The sequence below is a fragment of the Archocentrus centrarchus genome, chromosome 3 (genome assembly GCF_007364275.1).
Source record: "Archocentrus centrarchus isolate MPI-CPG fArcCen1 chromosome 3, fArcCen1, whole genome shotgun sequence".
Lineage (NCBI taxonomy): Eukaryota > Metazoa > Chordata > Actinopteri > Cichliformes > Cichlidae > Archocentrus > Archocentrus centrarchus.
This window is the reverse complement of record NC_044348.1, coordinates 35,731-63,206: the sequence shown is the minus strand read 5'-3', so window position 1 is coordinate 63,206 and position 27,476 is coordinate 35,731. Positions and strand designations below refer to the sequence as shown.

At 40.3% G+C, this 27,476-nt stretch overlaps 1 protein-coding gene across 2 annotated transcripts in view; it reads left to right on the top strand.

Moving 5' to 3' along the window:
- map1aa (microtubule-associated protein 1Aa) overlaps positions 1 to 27,476 on the top strand; it is a 49,408-nt gene that overhangs the window by 12,718 nt on the left and 9,214 nt on the right. The window contains exons 1-3 of one of the 2 annotated variants that reach the window (XM_030719107.1): positions 5,134 to 5,176; positions 25,525 to 25,607; positions 27,314 to 27,454. Coding sequence is in view for 1 of the 2 variants with exons in the window: in XM_030719102.1 (XP_030574962.1) it covers positions 25,525 to 25,607; positions 27,314 to 27,454 (224 nt within the window). In the remaining variant the exon portion in view is untranslated. Of the gene's footprint in view, positions 1 to 5,133; positions 5,177 to 25,524; positions 25,608 to 27,313; positions 27,455 to 27,476 lie in introns of those variants that run through there. The other variant, XM_030719102.1, reaches the window with a different exon arrangement.

Genomic DNA, 27,476 nt, shown 5'->3' with positions numbered 1-27,476 from the left:
AACATCTTGAAATAATAAGTGGTTGGATACATCCCCAGGGCACATAATATGAGTCACAAATGACTCTTTCCTTCAAGCTCAGTCCTTAGTTGCTGTTGTTACATATATCAATCATAATTTCCATTGCAGCACTAAACACACTCAGCTTAGAGAATGGAGGCAGTTTACTATCACAATTCTTGAGTCGTATTTAAAGTTGCCCAGTAATGTTTGAGAAAACAGGTGTGAGATTTTACCTCTTTTATTCAATTAAATTTTATTTATATAGCACCAAATCACAGTCACAAATCACAATCACAAACAGTCGTCTCAAGGCGCTTTATATTGCAGAGAAAACAGTCAAAATGACTCTCTGTGAGCAAGTACTTAGCTCCCTTTTAACAGGAAGAAACCTCAGCAGAACCAGGGAGGGGCAGTCATCTGCCACGACCCCTTGGGGCTGAGGGGAGAGAGACAGGACCAAAGGCATGCTGTAGAAGACAGCCAGAGGTTAATAATAGGGTTTAATCCCGGGATCCGGGATTCCCGGGAAATGCGATCAGAACCATTTCCCGTTTCCCGGGAAACGTTAGACGGGAAACCGGGAAAAAAGTCGCGCGCGTCGATTTGACTTTCAGAAAGAAAAGAAAGCTTCAGAATGTTAAATTTAAGGAAATATTGAGAGAAGGGTTCGTTTAATGCGAAAAGCATTACTCTTCATTTCAGGCACGTTCAGCCTCCGTTTAAGGCTTCAGCCTTCATCTCAAGCGTTTTAATAGAGGTATTACACAGTTGTGCTTTTTTCCTCTTTAATTTGTTGAAATCGTAGGCAATGTGTTTACCCTAAGGTATTTTGTATTATATAATTTTATATTATTATATATTGTTATATTGCATTATATAGCCTATAAAATATGCCTGCCCTGAACAATAAAGAAATATCTGTGTAACTTCGAGTGTTTCTTTTCCTCGTTTGCAGCCGCTTACTAACAATCATGAATTAGGATACGGGCCTAATGTGTGAAGAAATTATCATGAAATAGATTGCTTTAACATATTTCGCTTTTAAAATGGAGTTGAGTAAAATGTATATTTTTTAGGCTATAAGGATTGGCCAGTTTTTCAAAGGACGATTCACAGCGAACCTACTTTAACCCTCAGACACGGTGTTATAAATTTGCTGTTGCCAGAATGGCAATGACCAAGTCGTAGTGCATTACTCAAGGCCCTGTGTTATGCCATATTATAGTGTAGTACGGTAGTTAACTTTTCAATGACTATTACAGCGTTCCACTGGTGGAGATATAGCGCAACAGATGTCGCCACGACAGCGTGGCTGAGCCTTTATCAATGCTGTGGAGATGAACCGTATTGTTTTGCACCAGCAGTTGTAAAATAGCTTGTTATAATTCCATGTACAGTGGAGGAATATTCGAATTATATTTGTTAAGGGAGTGTTGAGGAACGATACAACACCGCATAGCTCGAGCACTCGAATGCAGAGATGTAGGTTTTATTGCGTTAATCAAGCCGACGTTACCCCCTACTGGGCATAACAGGACATAGCTGGAAAGCTACCTCTACAATATCACAATAGGTTAAGGCCGACACAGGCTACAGAAGGCCTAATTAAAATAAATAAATAAATAAACTTTTTCCCGGGATTCCCGGGAAATGGCTCGTCGGATTTGATTCATGTCATTTTCGGGAAAAATATTAAACCCTAGTTAATAATAACTAATGATTAAATCCAGAGTGGTGTATAAGCAGAGTAAAAAAAGGTGAATAAAAAAGAAACACTCAGTGCATTATGGTAACCCCCCCAGCAGCCTAGGCCTATAGCAGCATAACTAATTCAATTCTGGATTTAACAGGGAGCCAATGAAGAGGAGCCAGTGTGGGAGAAATCTGCTCTCTTTCTAGTCCCTGTCAGTACTCTAGCTGCTGCTTTTTGGATCAGCTGAAGGCTTTTCAGGGAGCTTTTAGGACAACCTGATAATGAATTACAATAGTCCAGCCTAGAAGTAATAAAAGTTTTACAGCCCGTGAACATGTTCATTGGACAGCACTGGTGGTGCAGTGGTGTCGTCCTCATGAGCTGATGATTCGTATAGAAGACGTATAAGGAAAGGAGCAGCATTGCAACACAGAGCAAGTTAGTCCCACAGAATAAGAAAGACAAGATTTGACTGTTATGTCAATATTGTTTGATTGCTTATGTTATGTACATGGTCTTATTTTCATATTTTTTAAAAATTATTTCTTTAAGTTTTTAAATTTTATACACATATAACATAACCATAATAATAACAAATGAATACGAACATCAAATAAAACAAAAAGAAAACAAACAAACAAACACCTAAAACAATCCACACAAAAAAAAATGTCATATTTAGTAATACAAGAGAAAAATATGACCTTTGCATTATATTTGATGGCATATTCTACAGTAAATCTGTTCACCTTTTTTTATGCAAACTATAATCCTCTTATGTGCTCATCAGCCTGGGAAGTGCTTTCTAATCGAGCAAAAAGATAGTTCAGACAAGCTTAAAAAAGTCAAGCTCAGCTGGAAATCTTTGTAGACTAGCTGAGTTCAGTGCTAGCATACATCAGCTGATAGCCTTCTACAGATCCAATTGGCAAAATCATACTGAGCGCACCATTTAAGCTGCTTTAGCATATATACAGCTGCTCTGCGTCTATAAGCCACTTTGCAACCCACCTCCACCCTAGCTCCTCCTTTCATGCTCTAGCTGACTCAGTTGTTGTGATGTTTGCTGTTATTGATCCCTATTCTGTTCTCTGCTGGGTTTTGCTGTTGCACTTCCAGCTTTCTATGCATATGGGATGGCAGAGAGATCCTATAACAAAAATATATTATTGCACATGGAAGTAACAATCTTCTTTGACTATACTGCTCCTGGCTGAGCTGTTGGTAGTAAGCTAGAAGCTAAAGCTGAGTTTAATTCTGTCCTCAACCCTTTACTTTTTGAAAAAGCCAAAGAATACCCACTCCAGGTCATCACCTCTCACCGAGGGCAACTCCAGACTGGAACAGAGTCCCGTCCCTCTCCAGGAGACTGGTTCCAGGGCCCAGGCCTTTCATTGATGTGAACCTGACTATATCTAGCTGGTATCTCTCAACCTCACACACTAGTTCAGGCTCTCTCCCCACCAGACACACACACACGTTACATGTTACATTCCATGTCCAATTAGCCAGTCTTGTTAACTGGGGATCAGCCTCCGACCCAGATACTGTCCGAGTTGGTATACAACTCAAATGAAACCTATACAAAACACAGATACCGAGCACCCTGGACGTAACGTTTAAATTTAACAGCATATGGTCGACCTGTATCATTGTGATTTTTTTTTTGAAATGCCACTTTCCAACCCAGCAAACGTGCTCATGCTGGCCCACAGTGGGTAGCTGTGGATGAACTGTGGGACTTGGGGCAGACCCACAATTATCCTACACAGGCCCCAAGTGGATGTGCCCAAGGAGGGAATTCCATGAGTAACCCATGTGGGTGACATGTAAGCTAAGCCATATGGGGCCCATAACAGTTTTGTCCTTTTGAGCCCCCAAGAGGGCTTTCTGTGGGTAACATGTAGCTTGCCCATAGAAAATGTCATGGTCATCGGGTCTTGGACTTTTGAGTTTTGTGAGTTTGGTTTTTAGATGATTATTGTTCTAATTTATTTTTCCTTGCTTTTTGACATTATTATAGGGCTTCTGTGTATCTTTGTTTCTCATGTTGTTGCCCCACTTGTGTGAAGTCAGTTGTGTCTCAGTGTTTGTTTGCCTTCCTGTCCTGGTGTCAAGTTCATGTGTCTTAGTCCTGGTCTCTGTGTTTAGTTACTTCCCATTTTATTTTGGTCAATCTTTGGTCCTTGTGCTGTGTGTTTAGTTTTGCTGCCTGTGTTTCCCTCCCAGCTGTTTACTATTGTCACATTGCCTGTGTGTGTATATTGCCTTTGTTTCCCTCTGCACTTTGTCGCATTGTCCCCTCACAGTGGTGTGTCCGTCTGTTCCCTGTTTCTGGAAGATTCTTTGTGTTTGTATTATTGGATTATTTGCCTTGTTTCTCTTCTGGAAGGATTTTTGCATTTATTTTTTAAACTAAAGCCCAGATGTGCCCTACATTTCACACCAGTACTGGGGCCTACAGTGGGCCATCCACTGTGAAATGGAAAAACATGGACAGTCAGAAAGGTTGAAGAATGTTTCGAGGTCAGGACGAATAAAATTAAAGCACAATTTAAAGTGCTTACCTCAAAACGGCGTACATTTGAGCTGCACTAAATGTTATTGCAGTATGTTCTTTGATGAAGGCAAAGTACTCACTTACAGCCATCTTAAAGGCAATAAACAACAGTGTCATCCTTTTGAAGTGTCGTGCAGTATTTTTGTATCAAAGGAAATTATTTTATGCTCAATCCAAAAAAGGTGCAGATGGGTTTTCTTTTTTTAGGAAACAAAGGAACGGTGAAATGTCTAGACTATTCTAAGGGTAACTGAAACACACCTCTGAATTAGCATCAGTCTTAGTCAAGTGTTATGATTCATGGTTTACAGTGGGTCAAGCTGGCAGAGCTTAGAGTCTATTTTAGTTTGTCTCTGTCCCACCCAGCAGCTGCTGTTTGAGTCACAGCTGTTTGACAAGTTCCCTTCCCAGAACAGACCATCCATTTGCTTCCCATTAAATAATAATAATATTAATTGAGGTCTATATTTATTCTACTAAACAACATTTATAGACCTGTTATATTTCTCGTAATCCAGCCACGCTTTTAGGCCAGCAACATAATTAGATACACAAACGTGTGCCTGTATATATAAAAATCAAAGCAGTTTAAGAATAAATTAAGACTGTTTGTTGGTTTCTAGTAAGCATTTTCTGAAACGTGGAACTGAAGGTGGGGGAATCTTAATAACCTTTTAAAATCAGCAAGTGGCGCATCTCAATGAGGCACACGGTAAGAAGAAGCCGTTTCTGATTTACGTGAATGCTGCTGGATGTGAATCTCTTATGTACGACGGGCTCCTGAATGCAGCACGGCGGATAGCACGGTGTAGGTGTACCAGGCCGATGCCGCCTTCATCCTCATCCGCAGCCCAGCAGCAGCAGCAGCAGCAGCAGCATCAGCGCCCCTCCCTCTGCTCCATCCTCCCCGCTGAAGGACGGTAAGACTCTTCATCGCTTATTCTCGCTTCAGGCGCTCTCGCTCACATTCTGTTGACAAGACGGTGGATATATGCTTCTTGTTCACCCGGAGGCTGCGTAGTTATCCATCCATCGTCCACGATGTTGTAGACGGAGAGGATGATTTTGGAGAGCGGTCGGCTGGTGGTGTGATTAGGCTCGGCTGGTTGTTTCAGAACGCCGCAGACGGTCGGAGCCACTGGAGGAATCTGACCGCAACGATCTGTACTGACAGTAACTGCATGTGAGGCGTTTTCAGCGGTCGCGGACTGCAGTATAACATGTTGTGAGTAAATAATAATACTGCACAGCATATGGCTGTCTGCACACTGCTTCTAGAAGCTGAAACACTGTGCCATGCATATGGTGGTTTTTTTTTTAATTTATTTATTTTTTGGAAGTACAGAGGTCATGAATCCTGAAGGTGACCAAATCACTTTGAATTTTTATTTATTATTTTAGCGTCATTCCTAAAATATGTACTTCTTGCAAATTCAGTTTCCCATCTGGGTGGTCTCAGTGATAGTTTACAGATAGAGAAAATCAAAATTCATGTATTTTATGTTATTTCAGCTTGAAAAATGTCAAATTTAAGAATAAAAACTTAAATGTACACATGTAAAAGTTGTTGTAAAAATCACCCCTTATTTGTACCCCTTAGGGGGTACAAATAAATACAACCTATCAGGTGTAGCAGCCACTGTACCCCTAAAGGTACAATGAGGTACACCGTTTTCTGAAGGTGTAGTGTATAGGCCTCCAGCCTGTTAATGGCCTGTCTTACTCATGTTTACATATTAGCATAGTTTATGCTCATTTGTCAGTGAACTGAGCGCTCTCAGTTCAGTTGAATAATTATGGATGACCTGATTTTTAAGGTGGGCAGAAAAAAACCACAAAAACAGCACATCTTCTGACCTGAAGGCGACAGCTGAGACTCGTCTCTGGAGAGACTCTGCTGCATGGGAGAGTGTTTCAGCTTCTAGAACCGATGTAGGCTGCAGCAGCTTTGTTAGCTCATGTGAAATCTGTGTAGGGATGTGGATTAGACTTCAGTCTCCAAATAATGCCAAAATTATGCAACAGGCTAGACAAAAAAAAAAAAAAGTCTAAAATTAGAAGGGTACATGCAGACTCATGGACAGCTGTTTTAATCCAGAAACAAGGAAGGAGGAGAAGATTAATTCCATCTGTTAAGTTGGGTTACTTATATAATGGGAACGCTGGAAAAAGATTTACACATATCTTTAGCGATACAGCTAATCCACACATACCCTCTTCCACTTTGGACAGTTGATTCATAATTTAAATAATTTATTGCACAAAAACTCCAAATATGAAATGTTTCGTGTGGTTTTCATGTCTGAGTTTTTGCAGATCATATCACCCACATTTAACCCCTTTAGATTCTTTACTTTTGATTATAGCAGTGCAACTGGAAATAATTTAACTATGAATCATCATGAAACTCAGGATACTATCTTCCATAGTGCATTAGTATTCACTAGTCAAACAGAAATGTGGGTTCCAGATTCTCAAATGTGAATACTTGTAGGATTTTCTCATTTACTAATCTGAATATCTTTGGGTTTTGCACTGTTGGTCAGACAAAACAAACATACACTCAGCAAACATTTTCACCCCTGATGGATCTAAAAATTCTTCCTTTGAGTATTTGTTTCTATAAAATGCAATAAAATATTGAAAGTCCTGCAAACAATTTTCCAGAGTTGATTCTCTTAACCCACAGTCTGTAGTGGACAAAGCCACTGTGACATCACCCATTTGGGGCGTTTTGACTGCTGCTCGTGTTTTATCAGGTAATATTAACAAACTGTCAGTGAGCTAATATCATCGGCCAATATTAGCTATGTGCTGATCTGTCAGTTTATAATTTATAATGACAGTAAATCAAAATTTAAAAGCAAAGACGAAATGGGAGAGAAATCCTTCAATCATGAATGTTGAATTTGCATAGTTTGTCCACCAGAGGGCACTCTGCAAATGGCCTGTAGGCATCGTGTTTCAGGAAGCCACAAAAACAAAAACCAGCTGATCCCAGCAGAGACAAATAATTAATGTTAGGGAAAACCGTTTTTCTTTTGTGTGTCTGAATGACAAAAAATCAAATATATCAGAATATTGGATTTTTAAATTGCCAAATATCAGTATTGGTCTTAAAAATGTTATATTGGTCAGGCACAATAGACTGTAGATGGGCATGTTGTGGAAACAACACACAGACACATTTAAAATGCTTTAAAAGGCCCCAGCAGCACAAACATGGGGAAGAGGTCTAATTCAGTTACTCAGATGGCCACGCCCCTTTAAACCTCAACAAAATCCAAGCGGGTCAGTTATAAAAGAATTAACCCCACGTACAGTTGTTATGAAGAGGGAAAGTACTGAAGTTTTGAGACCATTTTTATATCAGGCTCTAAAAATGGGTATTTATGCTGTAAAGTTGTATATTTTAACATGGGGGTCATTTTTGGAGCCGGTCTCAAGTGGCCATTAGAGGAACTGCAGTTTTGGCACTTGTACTTGTTTGCTCAGATTGCACACACAGAAAAAGAGTAAATGGTGATATGAGAAGATGAAGCTAGTCAATGTTCAACATTTTTGCTTAAAATATCAAAGGTTTCATTCTTCACACAGACTGTAGGGTTTCCACATGCAGGCTGAGCAGGGCAGAGCAAGTCAGGTCACTGGTGACTCTGTAATAATGCTTTCAGATTCTTGTTTCATAATGTCTAAAGCCAGGGGATCAGGTTTTTTTCTTTAGATTATTAGATTATTACGCAGACTCACCGTTCAACAAAGCATCCTTTCCCTAAGCAACCCCCACGCTTCCCTGTAGTGTTCTCTGTGAACTCCTGTAATGCCTTAGGGTGGGTGAGGCATGAGTGCTGAACTCAGCAGGATCAGGCAGGGTGTGGTCAGACTGGATGTCCAGCAATAAACATAGCACCACACTGATAGAGGGGTGGCTCAGACTGCCTGCTGTTACATTCACTCCGCCAGTGCTGACAAGGAAAGCTCTCAGCTCAGCATCTTTGACACACAGATGTAACAGATGTGTTACCAGTGGTGTTCATGTTGTAGAATAAAAACAGCAAGGGTGTTTTTCTGGAGCTGCCACTTTGCCTTCATATCAACAACACAGGCAAAGGACTGCGCTGAAAATGAGAGACCAATTTCCACACCTACATTCTCCCTCAAAAGACCACAATGCATTGCAGCCAGGGGTGTACTAAACTCTAAACTCCCCTGGCTGCAAATTTCACTTCTACCTACATGTTAGCATCAGCACCAGGCAAGTTCTTTGGCAGTTAAAGCAAGGCATTCTGGGAAATGTAGAAAATCAGTAGAAGTAGGCCAGCTGGCAGCTATAATGTGGTGCTGAGACAAGTAGTCGAATAATTAATTACTACTAAATGCAGGAGAAAATTAATGAGCAACAAAAATATTGACTATCTGATAATCGTTTAAGTCGCCCAGTGACAGCTGGGACAGGCTCCTGCCTCCCAGTGACCCCGAGGTGGAAACAACGAGGAAAATGGATGGATGCTTAAGCCATGAAATGTATTTCTAATGTGCATCAAGTGAAGGTTTAAAGTTTGGTTTCATAAAAAGTGGATCTGTATTCACTTCTCTTCTATAATTCACATGTTTGGCACACATGTTTCAGGTCATCAAACAATTTTAACATTAGATAACTTGAGTAAATACAAACTGCAGTGATTTCATTTATTAAGGGAAAAAGCTATCCAAACCTACCTGGCCCTGTGGGAAGTAATTGCCTTTCATTGTTAAATCATGGATTAACTGTGATTAACAGCATGTTTTGGAAGGATGAGTTCACTTTTACCAGCCACACCCAGGCCTGATTACCACCTGACCTGCTGAATCAAGAAATCACATAAATAGAAGCTGTCTGACAAAGTGAAGCAGGGTACGAGATCTCAAAAAGCAATGATAAACAAAATGTTTGACATCTGTCACTCTGGAAAGGGTTACAAAGCCATTTCTAAGGCTTTGGGACTCCAGTGAACCACCGTGAGAGTCATTATCCAAAATGGAGAAAACTTGGAACAGTGGTGAACCTTCCCAGGAGTGGCTGGCCTACCAAAATGACTCCAAGAGTGACGACTCATTCAGGAGGTCACAGAAGAACCCAGAACAACATCTAAAGAACTGCAGGCCTCACTTGCCTCAGTTAAGGTCAGAGTTCAACAATAAGAAAGAGACTGGGCAAAAATGTCATCCAGGGGAGAGACCAACAGTCAAACATGGTGGTGGTAGTGTGGTGGTAGTGTGGTGGTCTGCGGCTGCTTTGCTGCTTCGGGACCTGGATGACTTGCCCTAATTGATGAACCATGAATTCTGCTCTCTACCAGAAAATCCTAAAAGAAAATGTCTGATCATCAGTTGGTGCCTTCAAGGTCAAAGTTATCCGAAACACACCAGCAAGTCCACCTCTGAATGACTAAAAAAAAAAAAACAAAGGAAGGTTTCAGAGCAGCCTAGTCAGACAAAGGTGTAGACAGTAAAGACAATAAGACAGGAAGTACAACTAAATACAAGACATCCTGTCACTGTCACAAGCATGTGCTTCTCATCATGGGTAGATGGATGGATGCTTTATTCTGCTCTGTGTTACAGTTGTTGGGTGTAACTGGGCAGAAGAAAAAAGTAGTTTCTTACACAGAATACAGAAATAAGATAGGAAAGTCTTGAAATTATGATAGATACACTAAAATGTGTTGGGTTCTTGACAATAAAAAATATAATAACACTGGTGACAATAGGTAACCGTAGATCTGTACAAAATGTGGTCCATACTAATCAGCTGATGAGAAAATAGAGGTATTTTTGAACTGGATGTTGATGTTGAAAACCACAGTTTCTATAAGTGAGAAGATTTTTGTTGGCAGTGCAAATTAGTTACTGTTGCTGCAAATGAGCTGTTTCTTGGTTACCTGAGGCAGGATTTGTTTTAGCAGGGGTGAAATGTACGTATCTTTGAGCAATGATCTCAAGAAGAGACAACATGCAGGTATGAGATAAGGTTATCCAGGCTGGATATTGTAAAACCAAATGTGGTCTGAAAGCAGCTTTTCCAGAAACCAACTTGGGTTAGTGCTTTAAACAAGCGCTTCCTTCTAACAAAGCATGACAAAACCTTCATTTAATCAGGATCAAGTTGCTCACACTCCTCTCTTTTGAAGGTCTCACAGTTTTTTGTTTTAAAAGGATGCCAGAATAAATATAATTATCAAATTATGATTTTTGCAAATAAGGAAAAATGATTAAATTGCATAAGACAGCAAAATAAATTAATTCAAATTCCAGTAGCAGCAGCAGCAGTATTAACTAACAAAGCTAACATGTCTGATTTTTTTAAATATTCAGTTCATTGACAGCCCGTGACTAGGATTCAAAGCTTACATCTGCAAACTTTGGGAGCTATTACTTAACCCTCAGAGGAATGATGACCCTAACTCTAACTCTAACCCAAGGCAATCAGAGTGTGTAAATCTTGCTTTTATTAAATTGGTCTCCCATGTTTTGGCAATCAGGGAACAAAGAAAATAATCATTCCAACTAGCATCAAAAGATCATTCACATTGTTTCCAAAAATCACTTTTGCCTTTCTCCAAAATAAAAGGTTATGATGACTTAGACCTCAGAGGGTTAATGACATTTTGAAGATATTAATATTAAGTTCCAGCTTTGCCTGCTTAGATAAGCTTAAAGTGTTTCCTCCTCTCTAAGAGGTCTAAATATAGCAGCTTTGTTGGTAAGGTAGTAAGGTTTGGGATCTCACCTCATGCTGTATTCCTTCCTTCCATCCATCCATCCATCCATCCATCCATCCATCCATCCATCCATCCATCCATCCATCCATCCATCCATCCATCCATCCATCCATCCATCCACCCACTATCCAAGCATCCATCCATCCATCCATCCATCTTGAATAGAGCAAAATATATTCTATCACATATCTATTGTTAACTACATTAATATCGATATAGTTTTCAAACAAGTAGCTTTTAATATCATTAGGACTGCTGCTGTGCCACAGGCTCAGCAACAGTGCTTTGATTATTTCCCCCAAGGCTTGGAAACTGCATCAGTGTTAATACATCTGACAGGAAAAGCAGCAGGTACAAATCAACTACACTTCACACTTATGTCCCTCTGAGGAAATAAATACTGGAGTGCTTTTTTTTTTTTTTTTTTTAACTCTCTTTTTAACTCTTGGCCCCTGCTCCTTTGAGTCATGATTCACTTCAAATGTAATTCTCCATAGTTACAGCAGTGTGTTTGTGCTCTCCTCTCATCTTAGTTTATGTGTTCTGTACTGTGTGAAGGATGAAGACTCAACAGTGATTGAGCACTGTTTCACTTAGTTGGTGCAAGACTGTAAATTATTTCAACATAAAACTGCTTCTAAAAAGCAGTTTGAGCTCACCAGCGCTTCAAACATGGAAGTGCTAATTCTCATCCAAGCCATTTTGCATTTAGCTGCAAACTACCCCAGTGCAAGCTGGAGGTCACAACTCAGTGCAAACAGCAAAGATACCACAAAAATCATAACCTAGTTGCATTAATGCTCAAAATGTGTTTTCTGTTAGCTTATAGTTACGATATGCAGGTTATTGTCTGTTTTAAAGTGCAGCTAAGCTACAAAAAAACCTCTAAAATAAATAAACATGAGTAAAGTCCAGTGGGTTCTCAGCCCCAGTTTAAAACCCTTGATAGCATACATTAAGCTAGGCTATGTACATTAACCAGCAAAATGAACAGGACAAACTTCAGTGAGGGTGTTAAAAACACACGTTCTCAAAATTCCTCCAGACTCCTCAAAGCATCTTTGAACAGTATGAAGTGTCCCATCAACTAAATTATTTTTAACCCATTTCTTTATTGTTTTTAATTGAAAATAAAGATAGCGGCCCATATGTCTGTGTAGATTCTCAGTTATCCAGGTCATAGTAGTCTCTGGAGCTTGAAAAAGGCGACTGGACTTCTTTTTGTTTCTTGAAGACGTTTCACCTCTCATCCGAAAGGCTTCTTCAGTTCTCAACCAAATGGTGGAGAGACCCAGGTAACAAACTTTCTCATCCTGTAGCAGAACAGATCAGGATGAAAGTTTCAGCCACTCTCTCCAGTGCAAGACTTCCTCCGTCCAACCTCACCATTCAGGAGAAGAAGGCCATCACAGCCCTAAGCAAGGATCAAAACATCACCATACTGCCAGCCGACAAGGGGAGGTGCACGGTTGTGCTGAATTCATCGGATTACCACAACAAAATTACTACACTCCTCAGTGACAACAATACTTATGAGGTCTTGAGACGTGATCCCACAAGCAACTACAAGAAAAAAGTTGTTTGCTGCCTGCAACAACTTGAAAAGGAAAAAGCCATTGACCGCCCCACTTACTACCGCCTGTACCCTGGAGAAGCCACTCCATGCATTTATGGACTCCCAAAGATCCACAAAGAAGGAGTCCCACTTCGACCCATTATCAGCAGTATAAACTCGGTCACCTACAACATTTCCAAACACCTCGCCACCATCTTATCACCGCTTGTTGGCATCACACCCCACCACATTGAAAACTCTACAGATTTTACTAACAAGGTCCAGAATCTTGTACTGGATCCAGATGAAACCATGGTGTCCTTTGATGTGGTTTCACTTTTCACTTGCATACCTACAACTGAGGCAGTGGAGACCGTCAGAAGACGACTACAGGAAGACGATTCCTTACTGAACAGAACCAGCTTCACCCCAGATCAGATTTGTGCACTTTTAGATCTCTGCCTTACCACAACATATTTTAAATACAATGATGGATTCTACAGACAGAAGCATGGATGTGCCATGGGCTCCCCAGTGTCTCCCATTGTAGCCAACCTTTACATGGAGGAAGTGGAAAGTAAAGCTCTTGGTTCTTTCAAAGGGAAGGCACCTAGCCACTGGTACAGATATGTAGATGACACCTGGGTCAAAATCAAAACCCAAGAAGTAGAAGCCTTCACTCGTCACATTAACTCAGTGGATAAATACATACGTTTTACCAGGGAGGACACCAGAGATAACAAGTTACCATTCCTGGACTGTGCGGTGCTTATCGAGGAAGATGGAAGCCTCAACATTGAAGTTTACCGGAAGCCCACACACACAGACCAGTATCTCCTCTTTGACTCCCACCACCCTCTGGAACACAAACTTGGGGTGATCAGGACCCTACAACACCGTGCGGAAAGTGTTCCCTCTAAGGCAGAAGGGAAGCATAAGGAACACACACACATTAAGAAAGCCCTCAAAACATGCGGTTACCCCAACTGGGCCTTCATCAAATCAGCTAAGATGCACAGGAATGAAGGCCAAACACAAACTACAGAGAATAGGAAGGACAAGAGGAACAACATTGTCATCCCATATGTGTCAGGCTTGTCAGAGAAACTGAGCATGGCATCTCAGTATACTTCAAACCAAGTCACACCCTAAGACAAAAACTGGTTCATCCCAAGGACAAACCCGCCAAACACAAGATCAGCGATGTAGTGTATGCTGTTCAGTGCAGTGAAGAGTGCTCGGACCTCTACATTGGTGAAACCAAACAGCCTCTTCACAAACGAATGGCACAACATAGAAGAGCCACTTCGACAGGACAAGATTCAGCAGTACATCTGCATCTGAAGGAAAAAGGGCACTCTTTTGAGGATGCCAATGTCCACATTTTGGACAGGGAAAACAGATGGTTTGAAAGAGGAGTGAAAGAAGCCATCTATGTCCACTGTGAACAACCATCATTGAACAGAGGAGGTGGATTACGTCACCAACTTTCCCCCGCTTACAGTGCTGTCCTGAGCTCCCTTCCCAGACGTCTCAACCCCCATTCACACCTTTGTTCCAGTGACCTCAATAGGCCACAGGAAACAATGGAGCGGAGTCCTAAGTTGGTTTCAACTGAAACCACTGATTAAATATGACCCACGCCCCCTTCACACCTGGGCACATGTGTTCAAGCACATGATCAATAGAGGGTCATAACCACCTCCAGGGGACTACGCCCACAGGGGTTTAAATACCTGGGTCTCTCCACCATTTGGTTGAGAACTGAAGAAGCCTTTCGGATGAGAGGTGAAACGTCTTCAAGAAACAAAAAGAAGTCCAGTCGCCTTTTTCAAGCTCCAGAGAATAGCGGCCCATAATTTCCCAGGATCCAAAACAGCTGCAAATAAGGAAAATAATTTTTACACTGAATCAGCAATATAATATAAATACAATATGTTGTCATCTTGATGATTAAAATAGCCTCTAAGGATTCTGTAAATATGATCAGAGGTGTAAGTCTTTATTTTATTTACTTATTTACTCCCTATAGAAAGTAATTCATTGCACTCCTTGTTGCATTTCTTTTGTAGTACTCCTCAATATCACCTGCATAATTAATAGTCAGCAATATTGTACTGAACTGTAACATGTATATACCATCATAACTGGCCAAAAACCCATCATACAGAGCTGGCTTTTGGTAACCTATGTAAGTATTACCAGTTGACAGCAAAGTCTGTGAAAAACAGCCCATAGAGAACACACAGAAATGTTGTCTCAACAGCAATGCTACTGTGTGAATGAGTAGAGGTAAAAATCTATGAGGCTTTTGTTACCAATTAAAACAAAACTGCGTGTTTGAGCTCAGCAGTCAGATCGAGCATCCACCAACTCAAGTTCCTGGAGCTTCTCGCTGCTAGCCTGGTGTAGGCATCTTAGAGTGTGTATAAAAGAGGTTAACATGTTACTGTCACAGGTGGTTGTAGAGCTTAGATGTTGCATTCATAGCAATGGATAGTTGTTTTTGAGAACAGTTTGCTCTTTGGAACTGGTTACATCTAAAGTAACACGGTTCATCCTCAGGGAAACACGAATGTTGGTCTGTTGCTTTCCCAGATTTCTAGCATTATCAGCAGCACTATATTACATAGAAGCATTTCTAGACTTAGAATAGCTTTCCTATATAAACAGTATTAACTTATTACTTATGACCATGATAGAGTGCTTCTTGTATAAACAGTAATGAGAAACACTTTTTATGAGGTAATGATTGCAGCTTGATAAAACCATACCAGTAACTGAACTCATTATATTCACATCCAGCTTTCCCTCCTTTGACTAATGTCCCTCTCTCACATTCTGACCAGTCATAACAAGAGCAGCTTATTGCTTTTGTTACAGAAGGGCAGCATCATTCATCATGTAGCTGCTGAAAATGAATAAGCTCATATAGTAGTTTATAAACATAAGCTGCTGACAGCTGAAGACCTGCCAGAGACTATAAGCAGCTTTTAATTACTTTGTTTATAAGAGCTGCAGAGAGCAAAACTATCTGATAGCTTGACTTTTATTAAAAATGAGTTTTGAAGTCTTTCTTAGCTCCTACTGGATATACTGAATAAGTCCAAGTTCTCAGAGCAGAATAACGTTGTGTGTGTCAGCAGTGCTTTTTCCTCCTCATCACTTCTGTATTTTTTTCTTTGCGGTGGAAATATTGAACTGCCACTGGCAATATTTTCCTGTTTTATTTTTAACCACCACAGTTAGGCTGTAGCAGAATCAGGCTATGTAGAGGCACACAGAGTGACATATATGGGACATGGTCTACTTTCACAAGTAAACACACAGCTGAGATCCCACTTAGGTGGCATTTTAGTGCATGAAACTGTGGCCCTCAGCTTGGAAATGATTTGGCAGAAAATGTGCCGCTGCCTGCACGGACGATAGAAGATGCAAAGCACTTCCCATCATGCACCAGAGACAGAAGCGTGTGGGCTGGCTCTGCTTTGGATGTATTCCTCAATGCTGTAAAAACCCACTCACTAGTGGACATCTCACTCGGATTTTCAAGTGTGGGGGGAAGCTTTACTTCTACACTGTCTTGCAGAAACAACTTGCTACAGGACTGTGCAACAGAGAGGTTGTGTGTATGCAGTCCATACTAACATAAGACGCTTTATTCATAATATGTGGATAGCTTTAGAAAGCACTGGCAGAATGCTGAAATGTTTGAGCGTTATCAAAATAAAAATTTCACATGAAAAAGAAACAGAAGGAAAAATAATCAACACAGCAGAAACAAGTTTGTTGCTGATGTTAAATTTAAGAATGCTGTTTTCCTAGAATACCCACAAAAATCCTGTCTGGAAAGGTCAAAGAAAAAAATATTAAAGCCAAAACAAGTAGATTATTACCAAGCAGCAACCTCTGGGGTAAAAAATGAAGCCAGCATGAAAACTGCAGTTCCTCTAGTGGCCATTAGAGGCAGACTCCAAAACAAAGTCTGTTCTTATTGGCTTCCATGTTAAAACGCTTCCATTTGTAGCATTTAAAAAGCATGTTTACAGCCTGGTACAAAAATCTGTCTTGACCTGTTGAATCTGTCTTAATAACAGCTTTCTGAGGAGGTGATCTTTTTTCTCATCCATCTCTATGCCAGAATTCAACTCATTCATCTCATTCAATACTGTTAAGACTTGAAGTAAGGGAGAGGGTTTGATTGACAGGCTTCCTGATGTGTGTTTAGCTTGTCACTAAAGGGAGTCATTGAATCAGACCTTTCAGCCGTGTTTGTGCTGTAGGTGCATTTTGGAGCATTTTTAATGAAATTTTAATGGAATCTGACAAATAATATAGCCTGCTGTGTAGTACAGCCAGCCAAGAACTTTGTGCTTTAGATTTTTTGAGTTAAATTCTAGAAATTAAAAAAAAAAAAAATCAACATCGGGGTGTCTTAAATATTAACATTGAGGTTTCAAAATGTTAAGTCCAAAAGCAAGTTTCAGAAACAAAAAAGACAGAACCAAAGGCAAACTTTATTAAAAAGCTGATAAATTAAATTCAAGTTAGGTTTTTTTTTTAAAAAAAAAAAGGTACAAACCTAACACAAACAGGATGCTCAGGAGATGGATGCAAGAAGCACAGGAACACAGGAGGAAAAACAGACAATCTGACAAAGTCAGAGGGAACAACAAGACTCAGTACACACAGAGGTCTGATCAGCAACTGACGCACAAGTGGGAACAGTTAGGCTGAGCTGACAATCAGGAAAGAAGGCAAAAGGAACAAAGGCAAGACACATAAACTTAGTCTTAAAAGTAAAACACTAAGTAACTAAAAGAGAAATAACACTGAACACATGAAAAATAAATGGTTAATGGACTGGTTCTTAGATAGCACTTTTCTACTCAAGCACTCTTTACACAACACGTCTTCATTCACACACATTCATACAGGCACTTTTTTCTACATCTAAGTGCTTTCTATCTAACAGGCACACTCCACTGAATGCATCCGGAGCAGCCCTGGCTTCAGTATCTTGCTCAAGGATACTTTGGACTGGAGCAGCCAGGGATCAAACCATCAACCTTCTGATTAGCAGATGACCTGCTTTCCCTTCATGATAAGGTGTCTTAGAAGTGGGAACACAGAAGGAAGCAGTGAACCTAAAACACAAAAGAACACAACAAAACCAACAAATATTCACGAGCCACCACAACATCATGGTGGCTAAGTCCATTTTATTCTATACAGCCAGTGTCCTGAAGCTATATTCTTCTCCTCCATCAGACGCAACAGTGATGGTCATTATGCAGTCAGAGCCAATGAGGCTAATGAACGGTCATATTTTTACCACAGCATCCACCATCCTTCAGTTAATCTCCCTTTATTAGTGCATGGTGTTCAGCCAGATCAGAGGCACGAGCCACTGAGGCCCAGACTACGTTTGGGCTGCGTTTGTTTCCATGATAACAGCCTGAATGATGTGTGGGCACAGAAGTGGCCTTACAGCAGATTGTCCTCATACACATTATTAAGTACAAATAGGGATGAGGAGTGTGAGGCGGTTAACAGGCTTCTCAGACATGCAGAGCATTTATATTAGTTGGCTGGAGTGGGAGTGTTCTGTCACACACGCAGAGGGAGCAGGGAAGAATCATGGAAACGTCTGTTTTGTTTCATCCACACATATTATGTCATAGAGCAGCCACAACTTACAGGCTTAAACACAGAAGACTGGCACAGTTCTATATCAGAGATCAGAGTTCTTGCTGACCAATCAACATCACCTTGTCTTGACTGAGGTTTTTAAAATATCTGAATTTGTGACAATAATAGTTCTCTCATTGAATCTTTCCAGCTTCTAATGATTCAGCTTTAATTAAAACAATCCATAAAATGGCAGCACATTAAATCAGCTGTATCTAATTTACATCAATTCTGTAACTGCTTGACAAACCTTTTGATTATTTTCTGCAGTGATTAGCTGATGATGATTCCTGTAAGTCATTTTGAAAGGAATTTCTCTGAGTTAGTGGAGTTGGCAGCGGATGTGGCTCTGAATGCTTTTCTAACTGTTGTTTGGACTAAAGAAAACATCTGAACACTGCAAAGGTTGGGGAACTGGCATAATTGTTTTCCATGATTTTGTGGGATTAACCTTATACAGTTATTACTTTTGAATTTTATCCTGTCTCCCTCCCCTCACCCCAACAGGTTGTGGCAGATGGCTGCCCCTCCCTGAGCCTGTTAAAAGGGAGTTTTTCCTTCCCGCTGTTGCCAAGTGCTCGCTCATAGGGGGTCGTCTGATTGTTGGGGTTTCCTCTGTATTATTGTAGGGACTTGTCTTTACAGTATAAAGCACTTTGAGGTGACTTGTTATTTGTCACTATATAAGTAAAACTGAACTGAATTGAACAAGAGTTAAGCATAGAGGTAAAGTTACAGCACAGTGTAGTTACTAAAGTGAATCTTTGAGTTTTAGATACTCATTTGTTCTTTAAGTGATGACATAACAACCCTGTTTTGGGACCCAAGTATCTGTTGTTTTGGATCAAGCTCTGGTCTTTTAAATGTGCCACGGTGCTCTGTCCATTATTTTTTGTAACAGACACAAGCACATCCAAAACAATTCATTTTTGGTTTTCAACTTGTGCAGCTTTTCACTAGGACTCTTCATGTGAGGTTTGGTCTGTTTTCAGTGTCTTCATCCTGCATTTTTCTTTGCCCATCAAAGACTCTCAACATGTACTTTTATTGAGAACATGTTAACCCTCCTCTTACATTTTCCTTGTGTTAATGTGCTCAGCTTAACCAAAGATCCACAGAACTTGTGAATTTTGGCTCTTTAAACTGTAACACATGGCAGAACAGCCGCAGCTGCTGAAAGAATCTGGAGCTTTATTAACTCTGTGCCTCAGTGCTTGCTTCCTATTGGAAAACAGCATTCAAACTTTTTTAATTTTCTCAGTTTAAACATTTGATACGTTTTCTATGTTCTACTGTGAATAATGTTTGGGTTCATGAGATTTACAAATCCACCCATCCGTTCTCTTCCGCATATCTGTTCGGGGTCGCAGGGGGGCTGGAGTCTATCCCAGACAGGCAACCATTCACACCTGTGGGAAATTTAGACTCACCAATTAACCTCCACTAACTGCATGTCTTTGGACTGTGGGCGGAAACTGGAGTACCTGGAAAAAACCCATGCAGACACGGGGAGAACATGCTAGCTCCACACATAAAGGCCTGGGCCAAGGTGGATTCGAACCCAGGCCTGAGGCAACAGTACAAACCACGGTGCTGCCCCTAGATTTACAAATTATTCTTTTTTGACACACACACACACACACACACACACACACACACATGACAGAGAATAAGGAAATGAATACTAGTTTGTGACTCCCTGACTTTGACACAGTCTGGAGGTCCAGCAGGCTTCAAATTCATTGCAGGGTTCTAACTTGATCAATATCTGTCAGTTTTGGCAGCTCACTCGATAAATTTTGGATAGATAGGTGTTTAAACCGTTAACAGGCTCCTCAGCTGTGTAATTAAGTGAGTTGTTGGTGTTCAGTAATATTAATAAAATAAGGCTAAAATAAGTTTTGGACACTTTCATTCACAATTGTGTGTCGATTGTGAGCAAACAAAGCTTCAAGTGGCTCACAGAGAGCCAATCGTCTGGTACTATTAAATTGTACCCACGCCAATAAAATATATGCACAGTTTTGATCCTCCAATCTTCCTTATTTATACTGAAAAGGAGATATATATATATATATATATATATATATATATATATATATATATATATATATATATATATATATATATATATATATAAAAAGAATATTAATATGCCTTAATAGGCATCTTTGGTTATTTTTTCAGCACCAGTTAATTCATTAAAAATACAGTGCTCATGCTGCAGAAAATGAATGCCACTGCTTTGGTGCTTTTACAGACCACCAGTTCCACTCTGATTGTTTGATCAGCAGCTGAGCAAATGCAGATTGTTCATGGATTTCACATTATCTATAAAGCTGGGCCACATGTGTTTACTCACCAAACATGCTATTAAACTGACACTGGCTGCTAGTTCGCTCCTGATTATGACATGTCAGCTGAGCCACCTTTGTCTCTCCCTAACATGTCTATGGATTATCTCTGACCCAACATGCAACCTTGGAATATTGAGGCATGTCATTTTCTCTTTGAGTGCTTGATTATTTTTCCTCCCCTCACTAACCTTGCCTTTCTCTTTCAGCAGGGAAAGGAGCCATAAATAGCCAATGTCAGCTCCTTCACGTTTTCAAGGTTGAGGAACAACATCTTTTATGCTAAATATAGAGTCTCCTGATGAACTGGCAACATACTTATAAAGCTGCTGCTGCTCTGTCACTTGCTTTTACCTCCTATACTTTGCAATGCTGCTTGCGTGCTCTCATGCCAATGCGAGCCTCCCCTCCCTCTCACAGAAATGCTGCAATGCGTCTCCCTCAGCCAAGACTGGGTCAGTGTAACTCAACTAGCAGCAGCAGGAGCCAGTGAAGCATCCCCATAGCAACAGCCAGTAAGACAGTAAGACTTGTGGCTGAGGATTTTTTTTCAGTGTTGTTGTGATTGTACATGACAAAAGCGTAGCTGTAAGATTAACACCCCCCCCCCCCCCTCCCGTCATGACAGTTTTAGTTAGTGGCAGTGAAGAAAAAAAGACTGTGATGAGAGGGCGGGGCTGAGGATGCTTTTGCACAGCCATATGTTAAAGATTGTTCTTGCAAATGTTGCAATACTGACATATTCCACTCAGTATTGCCACAGTATTTGATGCAGATAGATTGCTTTAAAGTCTTTCACTTCTTTATCTTTGAACATTTAGCGTGTCCAACACTGACTGGACACAACAGACAAACACTGGCCACTGACATCATTTATGCCGCTTTTCCACAAGTACCTACTCAGCTTGACTCAACTCGGCTTTTAGGGTTTTCCATTAGGTGGCAGTACCTGGTACCGGCTTTTTAATTCCTACTTAGAAGCAGTTCCAAGCGAGCTGAGTCGAGCTGAAAATGTGACGAAAATGGCTACATACTAACCAACACGGAGGTTTTTGTGACTGGTGGCTGATGACAGAATCCAGACGGAGGTAGACAGAGCAACTGTTTGTGATTGTGTTGCATACAAATGGAATTGTAATGGAAAACAAACGAAACCAAGTAGAGTCAAGTCGAGACAAGTAGGTACTAGTGGAAAAGAGGCATTCAGCGGTAGCACTAAGGATTTTTTTTTTTCGTGAGTCCATTTTTTGTCAGCAGACTGGTGTGTCTCCTCTGAAGCCTATTTTCATGAGTTCAGATTTTCAAAGGCAAACTGATGCCAAAAGCTTAAGCAGAGAATCGCCATTCAAAGCTGTGCTGTGCATATTGGAGATTTTCTGGCTGTGTCCAAGGTCAGCTGATAAAGATGCCTTTAAAACAGGTTTTGAAATAAAGCAAAAGACAAACAGGTATCTAATGAACTGTTCTATATTATTAAGAATAATTTAAGTCACTACTGGCAAGCAGCAGAGATACATTTTTGTTAATATTTCACAACTCAACAACCATGGCTGGGCATAATTGGCAGGGTGGAGAGTGAGACAGAGATCGTCTTCTTGTTAAAATAATACAAACACTGATATAAATAACAATTCTGTTTATAGCAAAAATTTTGATATAGTAACATCCTTTTGAAGCACCACTCAACATACATGTAGTTGTAGTGTTTCTGTTGGATATAACAGAAAAATCTTGGTCCCCAGAAAGTTGTTTTAACAGTGTTTGACTGTTGGTGCATCAGGAGAGGACCTCTCTGTGTGGAGTTTCCATGTACTCCCCGTGTTTGCGTGGGTTTCCTCTGGGTACTCCGGTTTCTTCCCACAGTCCAAAGACATGTAGTTAGTGGGGTTAGGTTAACTGGCGATTCTAGATTGCCCATAGGTGTGAATGTGAGTGTAAATGGTTGTCTGTCTCTCTGTGTTAGCCCTGCGACAGGCTGGCGACCTGTACAGGGTGTACCCTGCCTCTTGCCCCATGTCAGCTGGGATAGGCTCCAGCCCCCTGTGACCTTGAGAAGGATAAGTGGGAAAGGATGGCTGGATTGATGGATGGATGGATGTAGTAACTGAACAATTATTTGATTTTTAAGTCACAGGCTAAGGAAGGGCCTACAAAAGGTGTACAATCTTTGATTTTACGGCCGTTTTGGCTGAAATCTAAAGGCAAAAAGTCCCCAACCATTTCATTTGAATGCCATTTTCTCTACCACAGTCAAACCCGATACAAAAACAAATTCGCTTTCAGGCCAGAGATCCTGATACTATGGTTACCTACATACACAAACTACTTCCTGGACTTGAGGTTTGGGTTTTTCCAGCAGGAAGAAGCTGACTGGACATTATAAGGTGTTATCTAAATGCACCAGTCCTTGTCAGCTGATAGATAAATTGTTTTCCTATATAAGCCTCTGCAAAATTGATGGCTCTAGAAGGGTGCCGATGTTTTGTACTTTCAGAAGGTTGAAAAACATGCGTCTACCACATGTACACTTACAATTTATTGAATTTTTCTGGGGTGAACTTCTAGTTCCAAAATGCATCCAGTGACAGCTTCCGTGCATTCAGGGATGCATGGAAGCATCTTAGTGCTACCCCCTGGGATTAAAGTCTTTATTTAATCTTATTTGCAGATAGATATCAGTAAAACAAGGCCAATACTGGTTGATATTGGCTCTCTCTTCATCCAAGACTTTGGTATATGAGCCAGTATCTGCAGAACCAATTACATTTCCAGCAATCTCAGCTGTTGTACGTATAGCCAGATGAATTTATTAGCAAATGCCAACATGCTACAATGATAGCATTTCCTAGCATGACAGTATGTTAACATATCTGGAACCACATTGGCAGGCAGGCTGTGGACACAAATACAGAAGTCCAGAGGAGAATGGAACTCAGAACTCTGCTTTATTGCTGTTACTCCACAGAAAACAAACCAAAACATGCACTGGAAAACTCAGAACTGGAAAAAAACACAACGATGAAGCTTAAATACATATGAGGCAATTAGGAGAATAGGACACAGCTGGGGAACACAGGTGAACAGTATCAAACCGACAAGACAAGGAGAAGCAAAACTAAACACACAAAACTAGGAAAATAAAACAGGAAATGACTAAAAACGTTGATTTGACACAGAGAACAGAGTGAAACAAAGAATTACTGTAAACATGAATATACTAGAACCCAGAACAGAACTCAGATAGCAAAAGTAAGAAGGCCTGAGGATCAAATAAAGAAATTAACAACCAGGAATTATTAAAAGGAGTAAAACTCAAAACTGCAAAACCCACAAGAATCAAACAGAGACATTAAATAACAGAATTTGAAAATCCATAAGGCACAGACCCAGGATCACTGATTATAATAAAGCTATAATGTTATAACCATCCAAAGCAGACTTTCTACAAGCTATGACATTGTGAAACAATGGCGTACGCGCCTGTAGAAACCACCAGTCTGTATGATGTCATCCTTGTTTTAACAAATATGTGTTTTATTTGCTTGTGGAAAAGAACTTCTCACAACCCTAAACTAAAACAGCAATGTCTCTGATTGGTGGAGGTTGCTGTAACCATGGAAATGTTTAAACCCACGAAGGTCATGTTGCCTGGTGAGAGCAAAACTTCAGAAACCAGAAGAGCAGTGGTTGCAGTCAGGAATGAATCTCGGTGCTGTAACTAGGCCAACTAGAATCAACACTACAATAATGAAAAGGATTAAATTCAAGAAGGTTGGAAGTTGTTCCCTGTGGAATCTGGGATTTGCAATGCACTATGGGATGAGTAGTTCCTTCAGTGTTAAAAGTATTTGTATACAGTCTTGTACCCTTGCCTTTTTTCTCATTTTCCTTTATTTATTTTTTGGTTCAAATTAAATCTTTTTATGGTTATAGTTCACCTCATAGTTGGTTATCCTGTTTCAAGGCTTAAAATTCTTTATATAAAGATTACTTTTTAGCTCTATTGTCTTATGATGCTCATTTTCCTTAATGCCTTACGTAAAGCACTTTGAACTGCATTGATATTGATTGTGCTAAAAATATGAACTTGCTTTGCCATGCCTCTCACATAAATGATGCTCTACAGCCGTGAACTTTTCTGGGATTTTCTGGATGGAGGTGCATGTGAGAAGGGAAATGTGAGTTTGTAAATGTCCAGTGCAGTCAGATTGGACATTAGGTGCTATCTGAATAGTGCAGCTAATATTTGAGAGCATTTATAACTAGGGTGTCTTGTACACCGCTTCCTGCACGCTTTACCTTGGCAGGTATTTTAGCTCCTTTGCCAAAAATCAAACAGAGTATTTCTAGCTTTGCAAACACATCTGAAGTGGATTATTTCCTGCGCCATGCTAACACAGACAAAACAAAACAAGACCCAACCTGATTCTCCCCAAACTGTCCAAAGTTTATCTGTGGAAACAGCAGTTTTTATAATGTAAGCATTCTGACTGTAACAGTTAAAGCATCAACAAAAAGAGGTAAACCTCACCATACTACAGCAGGGCTATAACTGTTTTATTTTGGCCCAGTTTTCTCTGAATTCTGGCTGCAGAACTGGAGTTTGTTATAAATGACCAGTTGGCAGACATTTAAGAGGTTCCCAAGCAGGTGCCGATTCCTTTCAGCCAATCTTTCAGGAGGAATAATAAAGATATATTGTGGAACCAAAGGAGCAGTGTTTAGAAGATACAATTACCCAGCACTTTGCAATTGTATTGTACCAGGAACTCTTTTTGCACAAGCACTGTGGATCTATTCCTGATGTAGGAGCAGCAAATGGATCTTAATCCAGTGTTGTTTTGCTTCTTATTCATTGCTGATCATTTAATGACCTCTTAAGGTTTTTTTGCATCTATTTCCCACAGGCCAGCGAATTCTCCAGTATCAGAGTGATGTCCTCGAGACGGTTGTGTTGGTGAACCCATCACAGGAGACCGCTGTTTCAGAGGTAAGTCACATTCAGACAGCGTAGACAAAAAAAACCCAGCTGCAGGGTGATGATGACCACATGTTGTGATTCCTACTGCACACTTTGAAACGTTCTGTATTTTCATTTAAGTCACACTGAGGCGTTTTGGGCCAAAGTGTTCGGTGTGAGCTGAGCTCAGTTTGGCTTATTTAGAACTTAGCAGTACCCGCCGTTCACCGTTGAGCCCCCCCACTCAGAGGTGCACGTCTTTCTCTGTGATAATCACTCCTCTGATTAACATGAGAACACTTTGTCACTCTCAGCTGAAGCCCCACAGTGTGTGTCAGAGACAGTGTTTTGATATTCTGCTTCAGATTTGCTTGAATATCAGTGGGTTATCTTGGCTTGTCATTTTCAAACTATTTACATTTAAATAGATCAACTTCATAGTTTTGATTGTTCACTATTTACATTCATGTGTTCCTTGACATGTTACTTCTATCTGTAGATCAGTGTGAAACTATGGGTAAGTGCATATCTACAGTACTGAAACACCTGATCCCTCAAGCTGGGCTGGAAACTCACACTTTTTTCTGTTTGTTCTCTCTTTAATCATTTTCTTAAGGCCACAGCACCTTCAGCTACTCAGCTGCTTATGACTAAATCAAGATTTGAAATGGATCCTCATTGTTGCCTCTTTTGCTGAACAAAAATAGAAAATACTTTTCTGTTTTGGGTATTAAGTGACATGATTTTATTAATGCACTCATTTTTAAATTGCTGCATTTATATGTTGTGGAAGGAGCGGTTTTTGCAACCTGAATGTTAGACCTTTTTTCTTAAAATCATAGTGTGTTTTTAGCGTATCGTTCATCGTTCAGTGGTTCATTGTTGACTGATTCACATGACAGAAGGGACACGCTGTGCGGCTATGAAGCTCATTTCCAGCTCCATATTTTTATTCTTGGACTATATTTGAGAAGCTTTGTATGATTAAGCCTCGGTGCAGCCTGTCACTGACTGATCTGCACCTGAATCCTGATTTGTGTGAAAATGCACCAATTTCTTTACAAGGAATCCTTTTCTTGCCAGTGTTGCATTAAAATGACTTTTATAATCCTCTGTACAATATAGACAGTCTTTGTCAAAACAGGAATTTTTATATGGAACATATAATCCTGTATTTTATAAGTGCCCTACACTAGATATTATTCACATAAAGCAAACATTTATTTTTTAATTATTAAGAACAGAATGAATCTTCTATTCTGTAATTAGTAAATCCTAAATTCTTGCCTGAATTGCTTATCATACAGTACCAGTCAAAAGTCAAACTGGAGTTCCTTCTGCTACTCCAGGAGCAAGAGGCCTTTTGTGAACAAGTAGAGTCAAATTGTGTCTTTGGTACAGACTGGGCAATGAGAAAAGCCCTTCAGTTCATTCTCTATCTTAAACAAGTCATTTTAGTTCCTCTCCCTTCCTTTAAACCAGCTTTTTTCATTCTGATTGGCTGCCTTTCAAAAACAGAAGGTTGGAATAGCAGGTGTGTGCAGAATAAAAGGACCCCTTTAGATGTTTGTATACCTTTGAATCAGTCCAGCACACATTTGGGCATTCAAAGGTTTTTCATCATCCCTGTATGCTGCCATTTGTCATTTCTGCTTTGATTATTGACAGATTATTGAAGATAAAGTATTCTAAATATATTAGTAGTTCTTACAGTGGTTATACTGTCCTCTACCCAGACTCGCTCACTGATCACTGCCTCTGCTGGGAATAAGTTGCTGATCCTGAGCGGCCAGAGCTCTGAGCAAGGAGGTGACATCCTACTGCAAAGTGGAGCCTTCACGTGGCAACATTTCTCCGACATCATCTCCAGCCCTCAAGTAAGCAAAGTGTGCTTTCACT